At 46.4% G+C, this 19,021-nt stretch overlaps 1 protein-coding gene across 1 annotated transcript in view; it reads right to left on the bottom strand.

Annotated features, from left to right (window-relative positions):
- Positions 1-6,197: 6,197 nt before the first annotated feature.
- The window catches only part of NDUFS1 (NADH:ubiquinone oxidoreductase core subunit S1), a 31,822-nt gene continuing 18,998 nt past the window's right edge, over positions 6,198-19,021 (bottom strand). Inside the window, exons 10-19 of the mRNA XM_048485397.1 lie at positions 18,754-18,868; positions 17,560-17,705; positions 16,178-16,306; positions 12,986-13,115; positions 12,101-12,261; positions 11,355-11,509; positions 9,059-9,234; positions 7,493-7,627; positions 7,266-7,338; positions 6,198-6,539 (exon numbers count right to left, since the gene is read on the bottom strand). Of these exons, the coding sequence (XP_048341354.1) occupies positions 6,448-6,539; positions 7,266-7,338; positions 7,493-7,627; positions 9,059-9,234; positions 11,355-11,509; positions 12,101-12,261; positions 12,986-13,115; positions 16,178-16,306; positions 17,560-17,705; positions 18,754-18,868 (1,312 nt within the window). The 3' untranslated portion in view covers positions 6,198-6,447. The remainder of the gene's footprint in view (positions 6,540-7,265; positions 7,339-7,492; positions 7,628-9,058; positions 9,235-11,354; positions 11,510-12,100; positions 12,262-12,985; positions 13,116-16,177; positions 16,307-17,559; positions 17,706-18,753; positions 18,869-19,021) is intronic.

Genomic DNA, 19,021 nt, shown 5'->3' with positions numbered 1-19,021 from the left:
TCTTTTTTTTCCTCCAACCAAGTTACAATCACAATCTCTATCTCTCTTATTTTGGGATACCCCTACCAAGTTCTATCCTGATATAGACGGACTGCAAGGTTTTGCATTATTCCTTCCTCAAATTGAACCCTTTTAGTTAATTTTCCCTTCTGTGGGTCTAGTTTGGGGGTAATGGATGCATATGGCAGGCTGCAGATCACTTTCTTTTCATATTCTTAGAAACAAAGGGCTAGGACAGTGGTGGTGAACCTATGGCACGGGTGCCAGAGGTGGCACTCAGAGCCTCTCTGTGGGCACGCACAGAGTTGCCCCCCCCCCCACATCTAGGCTGGCCTGGGCCGCTGGGCTTGATTATTAGCATTAAAACTAAGACCTAGTTTTGGGGAAGCAGTGTAGTTAACCCTGTTAAGTGCTGTTAAACCCCACTGATTTTCATGTGAAGAACTAAAGCACAATCCTTTACCTGGAAGTAAGCTTGGTTGCTGGCAGTGGGGCTTATTTCTGAGTAAACCATCCTAGGATCATGATTCACCCATTGGAAGAGTTGCGCAGTTGCTTCAAAGCAAAGCCACCGACTACCACCAAGCTTACTCCTGAGTAACGCATGCCTCCGAGCCCTTTTCTAAACTAAAACCTCAGTATTCAGGTTAAATTGCCGTGTTGGCACTTTGCGAAAATAAGTGGGTTTTGGGTTGCAATTTGGGCACTCAGACTTGAAAAGGTTCGCCATCACTGGGCTAGGACAATGAATTAAACATTGTCATAAAAATTATGCATTTTTATTCTGCGAGGTTCTGAAATTAGTGCAATTTCCTTGGAATCCCCTTCCTGACAGCATCATTCATTGCGTTGCTTCCTGGTGCGGGAGATTGATTTCTGAATATCATATCTTGCTCAGAAGAGATGCCATCTACAGGTGGAAGTAGTAAAGAGATAAGCAGTGAAGGGAATTGACAATAAGGAGTCCTTCAGTGTCGCACAAAATCTGGCATTCGCACCCTTATTTTTCCTCTCAAATGTGGTTGCTTTGAGAATGCCAGATTATTGGGTCCCCAGTGAGGTGGGATATCAATAAAGAAAACAAATACGTTAGTGGTACAGTGAATCTGCCAGCGATCCAGTGGCCTAAACTCTTTCTCTTGGCCCTGGTCATAGTATAACCGTCGTACTAATTCCAATGCAGGGGGTCAGGAATTGTGGAGCAAAGATTCTTTACCTGCTATTTATTTTGCATTTGTCATTTGAGCTGGGTTTAGCCATTCTGGTGGTCAGAGGGCCACTTCTCCTGTTGCCCAGCTTCTTCGCGCCGACATACGCAGTGGTTTGCAGAGTCTCTATGAACTGTTACCTGTTTCAGACAGCTGAACAGTCTGTGAATGGTGTGAATCGTACAGTTGGAAGAGACCCCAAGGGCCATCAAGTCCAACTCCCTGCAATGCAGGAACACACAATCAAAACACTCCCGACATATGTTCATCCAGCGTCTGTTTTAAAACCTCCGAAGAATGAGACTCCACAACTCTCTGAGGCAGTGAATTCCACTGTCGAACAGCCTGGACGGTCAAGAAGTTCTTCCTAATGTTTAGGTGGAATCTCTTTTCCTGCACCTTGTATCCATTACTCTGTGTCCTAGTCTGTGGCAGCAGAAAACAAGCTTGCTTCATCTTCGACATGGCACAATTACAGCCTGGTAGTCTCCTTGCGTTAGGGCACAGCGTTTTGGTTGGTGGGCCAGTATGATGCAGTGGTTAGAGCGTGAGATTAGGATCTGGGAGACCAAGGTAAGCTTGCTGGGTGAACTTGACCAGTTGCACCTGCTCTGCCTAACCTATACCACTGGGCTGTAGTGAGGATAAAATGGAGAAGGTGAGAACAATGAGAACGTAGTTACTTCATTTATACTCTGCTTTCTTCGTTGGGAAAGAAAGCAGGATATAAATGAATAAATAAAAAAGCACACCGGAAGGATGAGAGAAATGGCTGTGATGTCCAACAGGCTTCATTAAGGTACCCCAGTAGGGATAGGGGGCCTTTCAGGGACTTTTTCCAGGCAAGTTTCTTCAGATCCTGTCATAGCCTTCAACTCTCCTTAGCTTTCAAATCCTGCAGCCACCTACTTGAGATCAAGAGTTCCAAAGGAGGACAGGAGGAAACCACAATGTTGACTATCCAATAGCTGTCAAATTGGGGTGCTGTTGGTTTCTGGGCTGTATGGCCGTGTTCTAGCAGCATTCTCTCCTGACGTTTCGCCTGCATCTGTGGCTGGCATCTTCAGAGGATCTGATGGATGCTGCTAGAACACGGCCATACAGCCCGGAAACCACACAGCACCCCAGTGATTCCGGCCTTGAAAGCCTTCGACAATACAGCTGTCAAATTACTTTATATCACCTTGTTTTGGACAAGTCTGCAATAATAATCTTAGCTCAGGCATTTAACATTTCCCAGATTTGTTTCGCAAAATCCTGTTTAATTTTTACAAAAGCCAGCACAGATGTAGCTAGAGTCAGATCCCTTTCTCAAATGACCACACAGCGGCAAGAATCTTTGCAACAGGGGCCAAGTAAGCAGCATCGAGTTCTGATTATGACATCTTTCCCTTTGTGATGTTTGCCTTATTAGGCTCTGTTGGCACATTTAGAAAGCCTGTGAAGTGCACCATCAGTGCACCTTGTTAATTCAGGGACCCTTAAGTTAGTACTGGGGGGCCACTTAGCAGCACCCCAGGGACACCCTCATCCACACCCGTGGAAGGCTCAGTACTGGTACTGCTCCGACACAGAAGCCTACATGGACACAGATGAGGGTGTCCCTGGGGCAGAGCTAAATTTAGTTGGCTTCCAGTGCCACCTGTGCCTGGAATACGCCTTTTCAGGGTGCAGACATACGCCACCAAAAAGGATGGCATGAACTGTTGGCCTCAATGGGGCTTTTCACCAGCCAATGGGATTTTCTCAGCAGCTGTGCCACCAAACACCTCTTGGGAGGCAACATAGCAGTGCCGTGCCCAGGCACCGTGGATCTCTGCCCACCCTCCCTTGCGATTGGGTGGTGATCGGTATTTCATGATCAAGAATGAGCAGGAGCATACCAAGGTGATTCAAATGCAGCCACTGTCCTCAGTCACCTGTATAGCAGGATTACAAGATGTGCCCTCGGGAAACCTAACTGCAGAGGTAGGAGCTGGTTATGTCCCTGCTATCTTACCCTGTTCTCCTTATGGTATTATTACTTTGTTATGGGCTATTGCTGTTAACTTGCTGATTCGTTTTTGAGCTGCTGTAAGTGTTCATAATGTATCCTGAATGCCTGTTAGGCTGGGAGATGAAATAAACTATTTTAAATAAAAATCAGTTGTCCTCTTTATGGGTTCTTTCCCCTTCCCATATACACCACACCTAACTAGCATTAAATAACTGCATCAAAGACAACATTAAGAACATAAGAAGAAGCCAGCTGGATCAGACCAGAGTCTATCTAGTCCAGCTCTCTGCTACTCGCAATGGCCCACCAGGTGCCTTTGGGAGCTCACATGCAGGATGTGAAAGCAATGGCCTTCTGCGGCTGTTGCTCCTGATCACCTGGTCTGTTAAGGCATTTGCAATTTCAGATCAAAGAGTCTCAAGATTGGTATCCATAAAAGCATTGCTTTTAGTGGGATTGTTTAAGACATAGTTAGGATTGAAGTGCCAGTTGGTTTCCAGGAGTGTCCAACTCTAGTGCCTCCGATGTTGCTGCCCCAATCCCAATTGGCCATGCTGGCAGGGGCTGATGGGAATCGTAGTCCATTAACATCTGGGGCACCAGAGTTGGACAGTCCAAAACATAAGGTTAAAGCTATCTCCCTTCTCTACTGGGCAGTGTTCAATATGCAAATGACATTTTGTTTTAGTTTGCCTTGACTTTTTTATTGGTTTGGCCACCATAGCCAGTGAAGGTGACGTTAAGTCGACTATCGTCATCTTCATTGGGGAACAATGTTTTACAGCTACTCTATACTTTTAATTAACTTGGTTGATAATTTATTACCGTGAGTCACCAGCAGTTTGCTTAGCCCTCGTCTGTATCAAAATGGAAAGTATTTTCCCAGAAAATTTTAATGCGACTTTGGATTTGCCCTAGAGAAATGGTTGCTTTCCACAAGAAAAGGTAAACTCATAGAGGGATTTTGGTAAACTGAAAAGCGAACACTAAATCAAGCAGCTGTAGAATATTTTAGCGATCTCTCTTGGCTTTTAATAGTATTCAAAAGCTGTATGCACAGAGGAGATTCCGACACTATGCACCCGTGTCTCCTGCCTGAATTGGCACAGGGGCCTTCTCAGATGATGTAAATACAGCTAGGAGTGATCACAGAATCACCAGCCTTCTTCCCCCTCAAATAAGCATTTTGCATTTGTCTCTTTAGATATAGACCTAATTGTATGATGTACTAGTCTATGTATCTGCCAGATGCTTCACAACAGAACAGATGAAGTTAACCAGCACATAGACAAGAGCTTAATGGTGGCCATTTCCAACGTCCATAAATGAGAAATTTAAGGCTTTTTTCCTGCCCTGCAAAAACCAATCTTTAACTTTCAATTGTTCTTAAAACTTAATGCAGTTTCTGCCGTGCGACAGAATAAATCTTGGCGCTTCCAGCTTCTCCTAAACCGAGTTACATACTTCTAAGCCTGTTTCAGACTGCACTGTTAGAAAAAGTGTTGGGTTTTATACCCTGCTTTTCTCTCCTGTAAGGAGTCTCAAAGCGGCTTACAAACTCCTTCCCTTCTTCTCCCCACAGCAGACACCTTGTGAGGTAGGTGGGGTTGAGAGAGTTCGGAGAGAACTGTGACTGGCCCAGTAAAGGTGGTAAAACAAGCTGATTAACTCTCAACGGCCAGCGAGTCCACCGAAGTCAGTAAAGGTGGTAAAACAGGCAGAAAAGCCTGCTGAAAGTGACACCCCCACTTCTGTTGATGCCCAAGTCCTTCGTGTGTGGAAGGTTGAGGAAGACCTTAGCCAGGACTTTAGGGAGACGATTACTGTAAATGACAACACAGTAATGGGCTTAAGGGATACTGGGGCAGAGGTCACCCTTATCCAGAGGAAGTTAGTCAGGACTGACCAACTAGTGCCCAACATGACCTATCGAATTAAGGGGATACAAGGACCCCATTTTGTAGTACCCCTTGCTGAGATCCCCATAGCTTTCAGAGGCTATGAAGGAAGATGGAGGATGGGAGTACTAGATGAGCTAGAAGTGCCAGTGCTCACAGGCAATGACTTAGCCCAGGGGTAGGGAACCTGCGGCTCTCCAGATGTTCAGGAACTACAATTCCCATCAGCCTCTGTCAGCATGGCCAATTGGCCATGCTGGTAGGGGCTGATGGGAATTGTAGTTCCTGAACATCTGGAGAGCCGCAGGTTCCCTACCCCTGACTTAGCCCAACAGAGTAACACGGTGCAAATTGTGACTAGGAGCAGGGCACCAGCAGAAAGTGCAGCAGACAATTCATCTAATGCTGACTTGCCAGCTCAGGATGAAACTGCTGAGGACATGGTCCTCCAGTTAGGAGTCGTTCACGCCGAACAATTCCTGACTGAACAAAGGGTAGATGAAACCCTTTCGGAGCTATGGCAGTCATCCGGCCCAGCTGATTCCAGAACTACTGTGGAGGCGAAGACAGTTGCCAACGTCCTCCCAACGTGCCTTCATGTGGAGGAGAGGGGAAACACAACCTGGTTCTCTAGATTAGAGTCTGCCACTCCTACTACACCACGCTGGTATTGTCATTGTGAGAAGCCATTCAGTTGGGTTAATTCCACTGTTGCCTAGGGAACTAATATCAAGATATAAAGACATAGTTATTTTTTTCTGTGGTTTTGTTCTGCCGTGCTTTTTCCATTTCACATGCACTTTGCACTACTTCAGTAGAGTCAAGACAGGCTAGTTGAACTCTGAGGCAATACTTTTTCTTCACTATCGTTGATATTCCCAAAGAAATGTTAAATCTCTTGGGTGACTTACTGCTATAAGCTCATCAATGTCATACCACCCATGATGATAAAAGTTTACTCTCCTTTGTCCAGGGTTCTGACGAGATAACATGCAACAAAAAATCTTGCCGTACCGTTTCTATCCTCTAAGAGGCAGACTTTACATACAGCCAAACGTCACCATTACTTTCATTCATCACAATACATCCAAAATATTCCATACGTAAAACTTTTTAATTTTACATCATTTTTGTACTCCGTCAGTATACACAGCAAGTATGCATAGATGCCACAAATTGTGCTGAACATAATTATTAAACACACGCTAACCGTTGGCCTTAAATAAAGTTTATCGGCATTGATGTAGAAGGCATGAAGCCCAAAACCAACTACCACCAAGAGTGGGGGAGGGGAAATGGAAGAGAATCGCTCTTAAGTGCCTGGTGGTCTACAAGGCTTGATTCCTTAGCAGATGGACGGTTCTTCAATCGCCTTCGCCCCCTCTGTAACGGCTTTCACACATTTAGCCATCGTCTGTGATGCTCTGCTGATAGGATCTGTAAAGAGAAGAATTTATATGCAACTGTGAAAGTCACAGTCCAAGACTTGCTGTACAGCAACTTGACCAAACCCCAACTAGAAATGTGCTTCATGTGCCAGATTTAGTTAATGCCCTTGTACAGTGATGGCGAACCTTTTTGAGACTGAGTGCCTAAATCCCACTTATTTATCACAAAGTGCCAACACAGCAATTTAACCTGAATACTGAGGTTTTAAGAAAAAAAATGGTTGGCTCCCTCTTCCTCTGCCCCACCCGCTCGAGCCTCCAGCAGGTCCTGCAAGCACTGCTCTGTGCCTTTCTAGCATCTCTGCCTCCTCTGAGCCCCCCCTCCCTCGGGCAGCAGCCACCCAAAGCACAGGCACCAGGCCCGCCAGCCAAGTCTTCCCTGCTCACCGCAGTGCGCACACATCGTGCTCAGTGGCCCAGGGCAGCCTAGATGTGGGGGAGGGGGTGTGTGATTTTCCGCCCATCACATGACGAACTCTGTGTGCGTGTGCCCACAGAGAGGGTGCCACCTCTGGCACCCGTGCCATAGGTTCACCATCACTGCCCTTGTATCAAGGTACTGTTTAATAATGCACAAAATAGGACAAAGGCAGCGCTTAAAAATGAATAATTCTCATTTTCGTTTGGGACGGTCTCTAACCTCATATTACACATTCATGTGTTAAAAATACTACACATTTAAGTTTGCTTTAAACCGCATCAGTGATGACAGTACCTGTCATGTAGAAGTCTTTCACTGTGAGCTGGGGCGGAACAAGAGGATCAGTAAGAAGCTTCTGATTCACCACCTGCAATTGTAACAATGCACAATCACCTCTGGGGGAAAAAAAATCACTGTTTTTCACTCTCCACGTGGCACACTGTATTCTTTTCAGCACGCCACACGATCCCGTCTTCCAGCTGAGCCGGGCAAGTGCAGAGAACAGCGGAATGACGTCATACCTTGGACAGCTCATTGGCCTGGCTGAAGTAGTTGGCTCCTTCCACTTCATCGTATCGGACCAAGTTTGGAGAGACCTCTTCCAATCGGCTCCTTATTTGGTCCAGGCTGTCGTAGGGGAGGGTCATGCCAGCCAGCTAAAAAAAGGTAAAGCGGGCAGGGAGGGACAAACAGAAAAACATCAAGCTCTGATGCTGCTGCGATTTTAATGTTAGGGAGGATGGGTGGGTGGGTGGCCATCAAGTCATAGCTGACTTATGATGACCCCCCTTAGGGTTTTCCAAGCACATTCAGAGGTGGTTTGCCATTGAATGCCTCTGCACAGCAACCCTGGTACTCCTTGTAGGTTTCCCATTCAAATACTTACCAGGTTAAGGCTGAGAGTGTGTGACTGGCCCAATGTCACCCAGCAAGTTTTCATGGCACAGGTGGGGATTTAAACAGGGTTTCCCAGGTCCTAGTTCCGTGGTGGCGAACCTTTGGCACTCCATATGTTATGGACTACAATTCCCAACAGCCCCTGCCAGCATTGCCAATTGGCCATGTACTAATTCACTAATTCAACACCTTACCCACTACACCATGGGAGATCCAAAGTGACCAACATCATTCTCCCTTCTGCCATTTTATCCTCTCTGTGAAAGTTACCCAGTGAGCTCACGTGGTAGGGTGGTGACTCGAGCGTTTGTCTCCCAGGTTAGAGACTCAAATCCCCACACAAGCTGCTGGCTCATGCGGAGAATGGTCAACATTTGTAACTAGGTAGTCAAAAGGACTGTCACTTCAGGAGGGGGTTCACCGAAGTATTGCATTTGTGCTTAGAGCACGTGCAGTCAACAAGGTAACAGCTGGCAGGTCTGTTGTGCATAATGTCCCACTAAGATCGAGTTTGTCCCCAAGTGTTAATACAGTACGCGCTGTGTGCTTATTGTATCCTGCAAGCCAAAGCAGAATCCAGTCTGCCCCCTGGCTTTCCCAGGGAATCCTGAGGAAAGAACACACATTTCATCAGCTGCCTCACCCACTTCTTTTTAAACATTTTATTTACCAACAGAATTAGCATTCTATCTTCTTTGCACAATCAAGGCCACCAATATGCCTTAACCAGCGAGGTGCAGTGGTTAAGAGCAGGTGCGTTCTAATCTGGAGAACCAGGTTTGATTCCCCGCTCTGCCACTTGAGCTGTGGAGGCTTATCTGGGGAAACAGATTAGTTTGTGCACTCCAACACATGCCAGCTGGGTGACCTTGGGCTAGTCACAGTTCTTCGGAGCATTCTCAGCCCCACCCACCTCACAGGGTGCTTGTTGTAGGGGGGGGCAGGGAAAGGAGATTGTAAGCCCCTTACAGGGGAGAAAGGGGGGATATAAACCTAATCTGCTCTTAACAACTAAAAACAGAACATTATAAAACAGCCACGAAATTAATTTAATATGTTATAGATTTACGTGATCCCACGCTGATGCTGCAAGAAGATTCAAGTAAGCACTTTTTTTTGTATTGCAGCAGTATTCCTGCAAGCCCTGACTCATGCTCTGCGGCAGTTAATTTTCTGTACGCTCGCGGTACCTCAGAGATTGCTCTAATAATTCTCCAGTCCTCTCTGGCCATGCCAGGCGGCGTTACTGCAACTCTTGTTTGCTGAGCTCGGCCCTCGGTGTTTACGTAGGTTGCAGGTTTTTCTGTGTAAGCCGCTCCTGGGAGAATGACATCAGCCATAGGGGCTCCAACGTCCCCGTGGTGCCCTGAAACAAACAGGCATGGAAGCGGAATTAGCAGAGCCGGGAAACGCCACTGACCCAACCAGCCCCGTTCAGGCAAATGCACCCTCCTTTAACTAAAGAGAAGTCTGGATTATGTTCACAACTAAGTTCGCTTGTTCTTTCATTCCCAGGAGGAAAACACACTAACCCTCCCACCCCCTGCGTGACAAATACTTCATCGTTCTTACCCCAACATCACTATAGCCTTTGCGGCTGAAGTTTGCATTCCTGCCTCCTCCCATTTGATATCCATAATTGCCTTTCCGTAATTATACTCTTGATGAGCTTGTTAAACCACTACTAGCACACTGCTCAGGCTGTTCTTAGCAGATGTTAAGAGTTACGAAGCCTTTTAAACTACACATGAAACAGGAATCGCTGTGAAAGCTTTGAAGCCGAGTTGTCAATCAGAAACTTTCCCCAGTGAAAAGTAAGGTTCATTGGCTTCCGTGGGAATTCCCAGGCAGCGTGTGCTTAGTTGCACGTACTTGGGACGAAACCCTAAAGCACTCAAACACACTAAGGATGCTGAATTGCAAAAAGTGTCATCCATGTTTATTCACTATTAAACACTTTTGAACAGCGAAGAGTCTGTATGCTAACCTTCCTGTTAAGAGAAACACCCAAGAGTAGCACAAACCTACTCACATAGAGGGTAGCCATGAGGGTCTGCAGTAAAACAACTAGATTTGAGTCCAGTAGCACCTCAGATGTCTGCAAGATTTTTAGGATATCAGCTTTTGAGAGTCCAAACTCCCTTTGTCAGAAGGAAACCTGGACTCTTGAAAACTTATTCCCCCCCCCCCCCCAAAAAAAAATCCTGTTCGTTTCTCAGGTGTTACTGGACTCAAGTAACTCTACTCTCTGTTGAAACTGATGAGCCAATGCTGGAGTAAGCTCTGGATAGCAATCCACGGCAAAATTCCTTTATCAGACCTCACACCCAATGTCTGAGGTCGATTCCGCGACTTATGCTATCTAATCTAAGTTCGAAGCTTTGTTCGACGAGTTGTCAGGAATTGTTTTCCAGATGTTCTAGGAATCCATATTCCCATCAGCCTTTCACCAGCATGGCCAATTGGCCATGCTGACAGAGGCTGTTGGGAATTGTAGTTCCTGAACATCTGGAGAGTCAAGAGGTTCCTACCCCGAGAAGTGTTCGCACCACTGGGATCGACGTGGTTTTGTACCAGTCACTCCATGTAACCGCCAAATTTAATTCCAGTTGGGAACTACTACTTTCAGGAACCACGCCAACTCAGCCTCGATTCCAATAAAGCGGAAAGTCCCCATTCAGCCAATCATAGCTGAGTGTTTTGGGCATGACAGCTGGCCAATCAAAAAAACGCCACCTTCGCCCCTCCATTCCTGTGGCAGTTTTTTTTTAATAACGCGGTGTGGGGATAGACGGAACATGGCTGTAGAACAGTAGCCAATCGGAACAGAGCTAAGAGGCACAGGATGATTCTGGCCCGAAGTTGAGATCAAGCTGGTTGCAGTGGGGAACAACAATGGCTTCGACCTAGGTCACTACCCTTCTCAGGGAACTGGGTCGAACCTATTTTACTCATGTGCGGAATCGCCCTTACACGTGCTTGCCAGGAAGTAACTGAGTGAAAGCCTCATATTCCCCCCCCCCCAACTCATTTGTTTTTTATTTATTTTATTTATTTATTGTTTGAACTTTTATACCGCCCCATCCCCAAAGGGCTTGTTGAGATTTCTAGGAAGGCAAATAATGGACAGATCTTCATTGGAGATCTTCAGGAGGCATGTGCAGAGCAACACAGCTGGGATATGCAGAAATCAGGCTGCAATGTTCATGCTGCCCTAATTTTAATATCAATTTTAGCTTTAGATCAGCAGCTCCTGTCCTTTTTAAGTAAGAGCCCCCCCCCCCTTTTTTACATTACAAAATTTCGCACATTACCCTTAAAAGCTGTACTGTTAGCATCTGCTGATGGAGAAAATACATAATGACAAAAAAAGATCAAAACGCTTACTGCACATTGTGGTTTTGTGGGCCGTTTGGAGCCACTGCTTTAGTTCCTGAGTGCAGACGAATAATGTAAGAACTACACACCCGCCGCAGTTCCGCTTACCCTGATAGATGATAAAGCAATTCTTGGGCAAATCCTGACGACTAATGCAACCAGCGTCAGCCCCTAAGAGGTACAGTACTTTGGGAGGGTTCTTCCGGATTGCATCCACTCCTGGTTTGTAACCAAGGTCAAGAGCAGCTACTTGGCTGGCAACTCTGTATAGAAAAGATTACGATTTCACCCTATGTAATTTCTGGGATTGTCAAAAAGGCAAACCACAGGCCATTTCTGCCTTCCAACTGCAGAATCCCCCGCCCCAAGTTGTCCACTTATTCAATGTTTTGTGGAGATCAGTGTTCTGTAGGGGGAAGGCGGGCAAGTTCCCTTCCACTAATGGAAAACATAGCCGAGAGCACAGGTGTCAAACTCGCGGCCCTCCAGATATTACGGACTACAGTTCCCATCATCCCCTGCCAGCATGATGCTGGCAGGGGATGATAGGAACTGTAGTCCATAACATCTGGGGGGCAGTGAGTTTGACAGCTATGTCCTAGAGCTTGACCTCCATTTCTGTTAGTGGGAAATTTAGTCTGGCTCCAACCCTCTGCATCATGGGAACCATTCGCATCTGGATTTTCCTGGATACACATTGCTATGGTGCAGTGAGAGCACAATTTTGGGTACAACTCAAAATTCCCACAAGTTCTGTAGTTGCTCTGGGACGGCTGCAGCACACAGATCAGCACTGGGAATCTTTCATGCCCCTTCCGTGGGATCCCACAGAACAGCATCAAGCTCGAGCAAACCTATGAAGGATGTTCAGGACCTTCCACTCGGCACCAGCCCCGCTTTTGGTCCGAGCGTTTTGTGCGATGGCAGAAATGGCTGAATGAATAGCCGCTCCGTCCCCCCGCTGAAGTACGGCGCTGCCAACCACCACCATCGGTTTCTTAGCCTGATTTAAAATCTGAGTGGGAGAAGCAAGAGTGGAAAATCATTCCGGAGCTACGACGGGGCGACGACAAACCCATTTTCAAGACAATGATCTAAAAAGTCGGTTTCTGATTTGGTATGCAGCCAGCGGGCTTTGTGTTATTCTGTTTGCACAAGTGGGAACAGTGCAACACCAAGAGTTTATAGTGTGCCAGTCTGTGCAAAAAAATACCGAGACAGCAAGAATTAAGACCCTAGTGGCACTTTCCTAGAGAAGTTATTTTCAAACATTAATTGGTGACCTGCACATAGCACAGCAACTCCCTCCACCCCAAATAGGTTTGGGCCAAATTCTTCTCCAAACACTGGCAGACCAGTTTAGCTCTAGAAATGCATAAGGTAGAATAAATCTCACACAATGTATTGTTGAAGGCTTTCAATGTCGATTCAACTGGTTGTTCTAGTTTTCAAGAGGGAGCCTGTAGATCTTGTTCCTAACGTTCCTGCAGGCGAAACATTAGGAACAAGATCTACCAGACCACAGCCACAGAGTCCTGAAAGCCCACAACAACCACTCACACAGTGTATTTATTACACTTGACCCAATACATTTGTCTTGAATAGTACTACAATCACTCTGCACAGTGAATGACCTCAGCAAAAAAAACCTTGACGCGAAAAGATCCCTCGATTTGGGAGTTGTACAACCACTGTGGGTTCTGGGGTGTGTTTTGCATTTTTTAAAAATTAGAAGATACCTCGCTGAATGGATGTTTTCCCGAAGCAATATCCAGCAGGAGCTGTGGGGAATCTCCCAGATGGTCGTATGTGTAAGTCAAGTCAACCGGACTGCCCACAAGGGCGACTTGCAACTCATTGTGCAGCCAGCTGAAAATAGACCAAATGCAAGGTGCCGTTAAGACTCGGGTTTCTACAATGTATAAATACATCCATGCTTTCAGCAATTTCATTTTTGCAGGGGTTCTTATCCTGCAGGAGCTCCTTGTACCAAACTCACTGCACGGAAAGCAAGAGCCCTTAAGGTTTTACTAATGTAAGTTCTGATACAACCTTGCTTTGGATTCCCCTCTGCACTGCGGCTCCTTACCATGCATCAGAAGACAGTTTGGAAGCTGCTCAGATTTTAAGGAACAGACTGCTTATTTGTGTGTGTGTTTTGTTTGTTTTGTTTAGAGTACTTAGGAGGCTCACAAAATCCAAAACAATAATCCAATTGCAATAAAACACAATACAATAAAACCACACAGTACCATAGAAATGCACCTATGAAACCTGCTTGCTAAGATCTAGACTAGAACCTGCTTTCAGATTAGAATTCATTTCTATCAGCCCTTCTTGCATGGCCAATTGGCCATGCAGGAAGGGGCTGATGGGAATGGTAGTTCCTGAACATCTGGAGAGCCGCAGGTTCCCTACCCCTGATCTAGACCAATGATGGCGAACCTTTTCGAGACTGAGTGCCCAAATTGCAACCCAAAACCCACTTATTTTTCGCAAAGTGCCAACACGGCAATTTAACCTGAATACTGAGGTTTTTGTTTAGAAAAAACAGCTGGCTCCAAGGCGCATGTTACTTGGGAGTAAGCTTGGTGAAGCAATCGTGCAACGCTTCGAATGGGTGAATCACTACCCTAGGAGGGTTTACTCAGAAGCAAGCCCCATTGCCAGCAACCAAGCTTACTCCCAGGTCAAGGATCATGCCCAGGCCAGCCAAGGTGTATGTGTGGGGTGATTTTCTGCCGCCCCCCCCCCCCCCATGATGAACTCTGTGCACGCGTGCCCACAGAAAGGGCTCTGAGTGCCACCTCTGGCACCCGTGCCATAGGTTCGCCACCACTGATCTAGATATTAGACGCTGCCTGCAATAAAACCAGCTTCATTTGGTGACGGAAAGATAGCCAGGAAGGAGCACACCGGGCTTTCGTAGGAAGAGGGTTCCAGAGTTCCCAGGTCCCTAGTACTCGTGGGATGGAGAGATAGCCCTCCCCAGATAATCTTAATAAACAGGCAGGATAATGGGGGCGAAGGTGGTCCTTCAGGTAGCCTGGCCCAATGCAGTGAAGAGCGTGTTTGAGGAAGGAGACCTGAACACACATGAAGCTACCTCATCTCAAGCCAGGCCATTTGCCTATCAAGGTCAGGACTGTCTACTCTGACTGGCAGTGGCTCTCCAGGAACTCACCTGGAGGCCTTTCATGTCACCTACTGCCTGGTCCTCGTAATTGGAGATGCGCCAGTAACTGAACATGGAACTTTTCTGCAGGCAAAGCAGAACCACTGGCCCACGTCCCTACCCCAACTGTATGCACAAAGTTCAACGAATTGGATATTTGGCTTGGGGCTTGTATCTGCATTGTGCATTTCATGAAATTATGATACTTATACATTTTAAGCAACATGCACCGATTGGTCATTCTCACATTTATTCAAAAACGCTTAAGAACATAAGAACTAGCCTGCTGGATCAGACCAGAGTCCATCTAGTCCAGCACTCACTACTCGCAGTGGCCCACCAGGTGCCTTTGGGAGCTCACGTGGAGGATGTAAAAGCAATGGCCTTCTGCGGCTGCTGCTCCTGAGCACCTGGTCTGCTAAGGCATTTGCAATCTGAGATCAAGGAGGATCAAGGTTGGTAGCCAGAGATCGACTTCTCCTCCATAAATCTGTCCAAACCCCTTTTAAAGCTATCCAGGTTAGTGGCCATCACCACCTCCTGTGGCAGCATATTCCAAACACCAATCACACGTTGCGTGAAGAAGTGTTTCCTTTTATTAGTCCTAATTCTTCCCCCCAGCATTTTCAATGAATACCCCCTGGTTCTAGTATTGTGAGAAAGAGAGAAAAAATTATATCTGTCGACATTTTCTACCCCATGCATAATTTTATAGACTTCAATCATATCCCCCCTCAGCCGTCTCATCTCTAAACTGAAGAGTCCCAAACGCTTCTTTTTATCAGCGTCATGGCTGCAAAAGGCACGGTCCACTCAGTCTACCACAGCTGGGTAGGGTAAGGTAGCAATGTAATATCATTGCCATCAAGACATTTTACCCCAGAGTCAGCCTCTGGATTATGCTCATGGTTAGAAGAGACCAGCTGTCAACAACAGAAGCAAAAGGCAACTGGAACGGAGGGATTATAGGCACATGGTCTCCATCTGTTCTGATAAGATCGAGATGCCCTTCAAAGTTCTTATGAACCGACACAGATTTCCCAGGAGCCTTCTTTCCCTTTCTCAAACTTGCACTGGAAAGTAGGAGAGGCAAGCTCTTTCCCTGTTAGGATGTAAGGTTTTAAAACCTGAACACTGCGTAGCCTTAGGTACCAGGATCCTGGGATGCCAGCAAAAAGTCGTTCCTAGTAACTCTCCAAGCTTTTAGCCGGCACTCAACTTGCTGCCTCAGCAAGTCTGGGGAAGGGAGGGTGGTAAGAACTCCTTGGGGAGGAGCCGCTATTACAGTCCAATGATGTCAATGGGCCCAGAGGCTGAAGCAACTCAGAATGGATGCAATTTCAAAGCTAGGTTAATCTCCCGATATTCAAATCAATCCAATTATCTTGCCACGTCCAACATTCTATTTATAATGCTATCGCTCCACTAAACATCAAGATACCAAAAAGAAATTCGATACAAAAGTTTAGGACAGAATTCTGTGTTCAGTGGCGTTCGACCACAGTTCAACCCCTGCATGATTATCCAGTGGGAGCCAGGAAAGAAGGGGGGGGGCAGAAAGATTGCAAAATCCGCTGTAATGCAAAATCTGCTTTACAGAGGAGAGACATTGGAACAAAAACTTGTGTTTGGGTTCTCCCCCCTTGCCCTAGGAAACTTGAAACTATTCCAAGTTTCATTTTTAAAACAGAATGTGCCCCCCCACCCCCATTTTAAGAGTCTGCAGAAGGAATTATTATATCCTCGTATGACCAACCTCTTTCGAATTCTGGCATTGAATAGCGGCGCCTCAAAGCGAGGATTGGTGCCAACCAGAAGCAGGACATCGGCCTCTTCCACTCCAGCAATAGTGGTATTGAGAAGGTAGTTAGAGCGTAGATCTGTTCTGTAACAACATGCACAAGTCAATCATCTGTACTAACCAGGACGAAAAAGCTGAGCATGCAGTTCAGATGGGAAGGAATGAAATAGTATGGTAGAATCGCAGGATTTGAGAGTTAAAAGAAAACAGCAGGCTGAAATAGTATATTAGAAATTATAGGTTGCATTCCATGCATCAGAGGGACTACCCATCAGCCCCTGCCAGCATTGGCTGATGGGAATTGTAGTCCATAACATCTGGAGTGCCAAAGGTTCGCCACCACTGATATAGGATGTGACCAATACGATGTTTTATTTTAATTAGATGCATGAAAAAAAACCACACGCACTGCTCCACCATGCAGCATTTCTAGTTCTCCCATGGAAGTTCTAGCTCACAAAGCTCAGTCCAAGAATGCATTCTCAATCCTTCATTCAAGGGACAGCAGGTACAGAGGAGAGCAAAGAGGATGACTGGGGCCTGGAGACTAAGCCCTAGGACAGTGGTGGTGAACCTTTGGCACTCCAGATGTTATGGACTACAATTCCCATCAGCCCTTGCCAGCATGACCAATTGGCCATGCTGGCAGGGGCTGATGGGAATTGTAGTCCATAACATCTGGAGTGCCAAAGGTTCGCCACCACGGCCCTAGGAGGAAAGGCTGAGGGAATCTGGAAGGTTTAGCCGGGAGGAGCTGAGCGGGGACATAACTGCTCTCTTTAAGTATCTGAAAGGCTGCCACTTGGAGGACAGGGAGCAAAGGATGCGATTCACAACAAGAGGTATACATTATGGGTGGAAAGGTACCGGCTGGAAATTAGGAAAAAGAATTTTGCAGTCAGAGTAACTCAGCAGCGGAATCAACTGCCTAGGAAGGTGGTCAGCTCCCCTTCTCAGGCAGTCTTCAAGCAGCAGCTAGATCAGAGGTCTGCAACCTGCGGCTCTCCAGGTGTTCATGGACTACAAATACATCTGGAGAGCCGCAGGTTGCAGACCTCTGAGCTAGATGATGAAGGAGAGTTTGGATTTATACTCCCCTTTCTCTCCTGTAGGAGACTCAAAGGGGCTTATAATCTTCTTTCCCTCCCTCCCCCCACAACAAACACCCTGTGAGGTAGGTGGAACAGAGAGAGCTCCTTAGAGCTGTGACTAGCCCAAGGTCACGCAGCTGGCGTGTGATGCTCCTTCATGTGAACATTTGCCAAAGATGGTTTAGGCAAATCCTACACTGGGAGGCCCCTTCCTTCTATGAAACCCACCTGTTTCCATCGTCTTACCCAGCTCCTGCAGTAGGGAAAACTTCTTCAGTGCACAGATTGTCAGAGTTTACTCTGTTCAACAGATCTTTGAGAGCCACCAGCGCTTCGGCGTCCACCAGCCCTCCAGCAATGGCAGCTACCTCATTACCTTGGGAACCTTGGAGCTTTACAGACAAAACACAAGATGCCATGAGGTGAAATGTTAAGTTTGCCGGGGAAACATATATTAAGTTTTCTCCGAGAAATAAACCAACTGTCTTGGGCAAAAAACAAAAAAACAAAAATCCTGGGACTGGTCCACTGTTCCACTAGTGGAAGTATATCTTTCCTGACAGAATAGGTTTGTGGCACTGGACCCCTGACCTTTCACAAGACAGTAACAAAACTGAGAAGATGACAACATTGTTCTGATTGCACAACAGCGATATAGTAGCATACTGGTAAAACAGCATGATAGTTCGCATAGGAAAAAAAACCAGAATAAGCAGCCAACTGTAAAACCTGAAAAGCTATTTCATTTCAAAACCTTTTGTAAAAACTGAAGTGTGACATCACATTGCATCACATTTGCAGTGTCACATCACACTGCAAACAGCACCACCCGCCACTGGTCACAGGGTTCAGATGTACCATAAGAGGTCTACCCAACTAATGATGTCACAGGGTTCAGATGTACCATAAGAAGAAGAAGTGTTGGGTTTATAAAGAAACAGGACACAAAATGTAATTTTTATACTTTGTAATAGACCCTTATCAAATGATTGACTACCTTATGTTTAGCTGATCTACTGAAGAAGATTGTTTTTTGGAAAACATGGACTGATGTGGATCCCGTTTTAGACAGTCCGAGAGAAGAAGAAGAGTTGGATTTATATTCCCCCCTTTCTCTCCTGTAAGGAGACTCAAAGGGGCTTCCAAACTCCTTTGCCTTCCACCCTCACAACAAACACCCTGTGAGGTGGGTGGGGCTGAGAGCGCTCCAAAGAACTGTGACTAGCCCAAGGTCACCCAGCTGGCATGTGTTGGAGTGCACAAGCTAATCTAGTTCCCCAGATAAGCCTCCACAGCTCAATTGGCAGAGCAGGGAAATCAAACCCGGTTCTCCAAATTAGAGTACACCTGCTCTCAACCACTACACCATGCTGGCATAAGAAGTCTATCCAACTAGTTAGCTGTGTTTCACAGCCCGCTGTCAGAAGTAAACGGTCTTACTGCTCCGGCAACACGAGACAAGGCATCTTCCCAAGATGAGTAGGTGAACAGGCCGTCTTCGTTTCTGACCATTGGCTCGATGAGGCGCTGGCGTTTCAGACCATCGTAAGCGAATCTGCAGAGTTCAGATGAAGATCAGCAGCGGGCTGAAGGATTAACTCATTCATTAGCCATCTAACACCAGTGCACTTGGTTTATTTTGGGCTATGAAATATACTATGTTCGTAGCAAGTATACTACGATCGCAGAAACCGGGATATTTTCAGCA

The sequence above is a fragment of the Sphaerodactylus townsendi genome, linkage group LG02, assembly GCF_021028975.2.
Source record: "Sphaerodactylus townsendi isolate TG3544 linkage group LG02, MPM_Stown_v2.3, whole genome shotgun sequence".
Lineage (NCBI taxonomy): Eukaryota > Metazoa > Chordata > Lepidosauria > Squamata > Sphaerodactylidae > Sphaerodactylus > Sphaerodactylus townsendi.
This window is presented reverse-complemented; position numbering and strand designations above follow the sequence as displayed.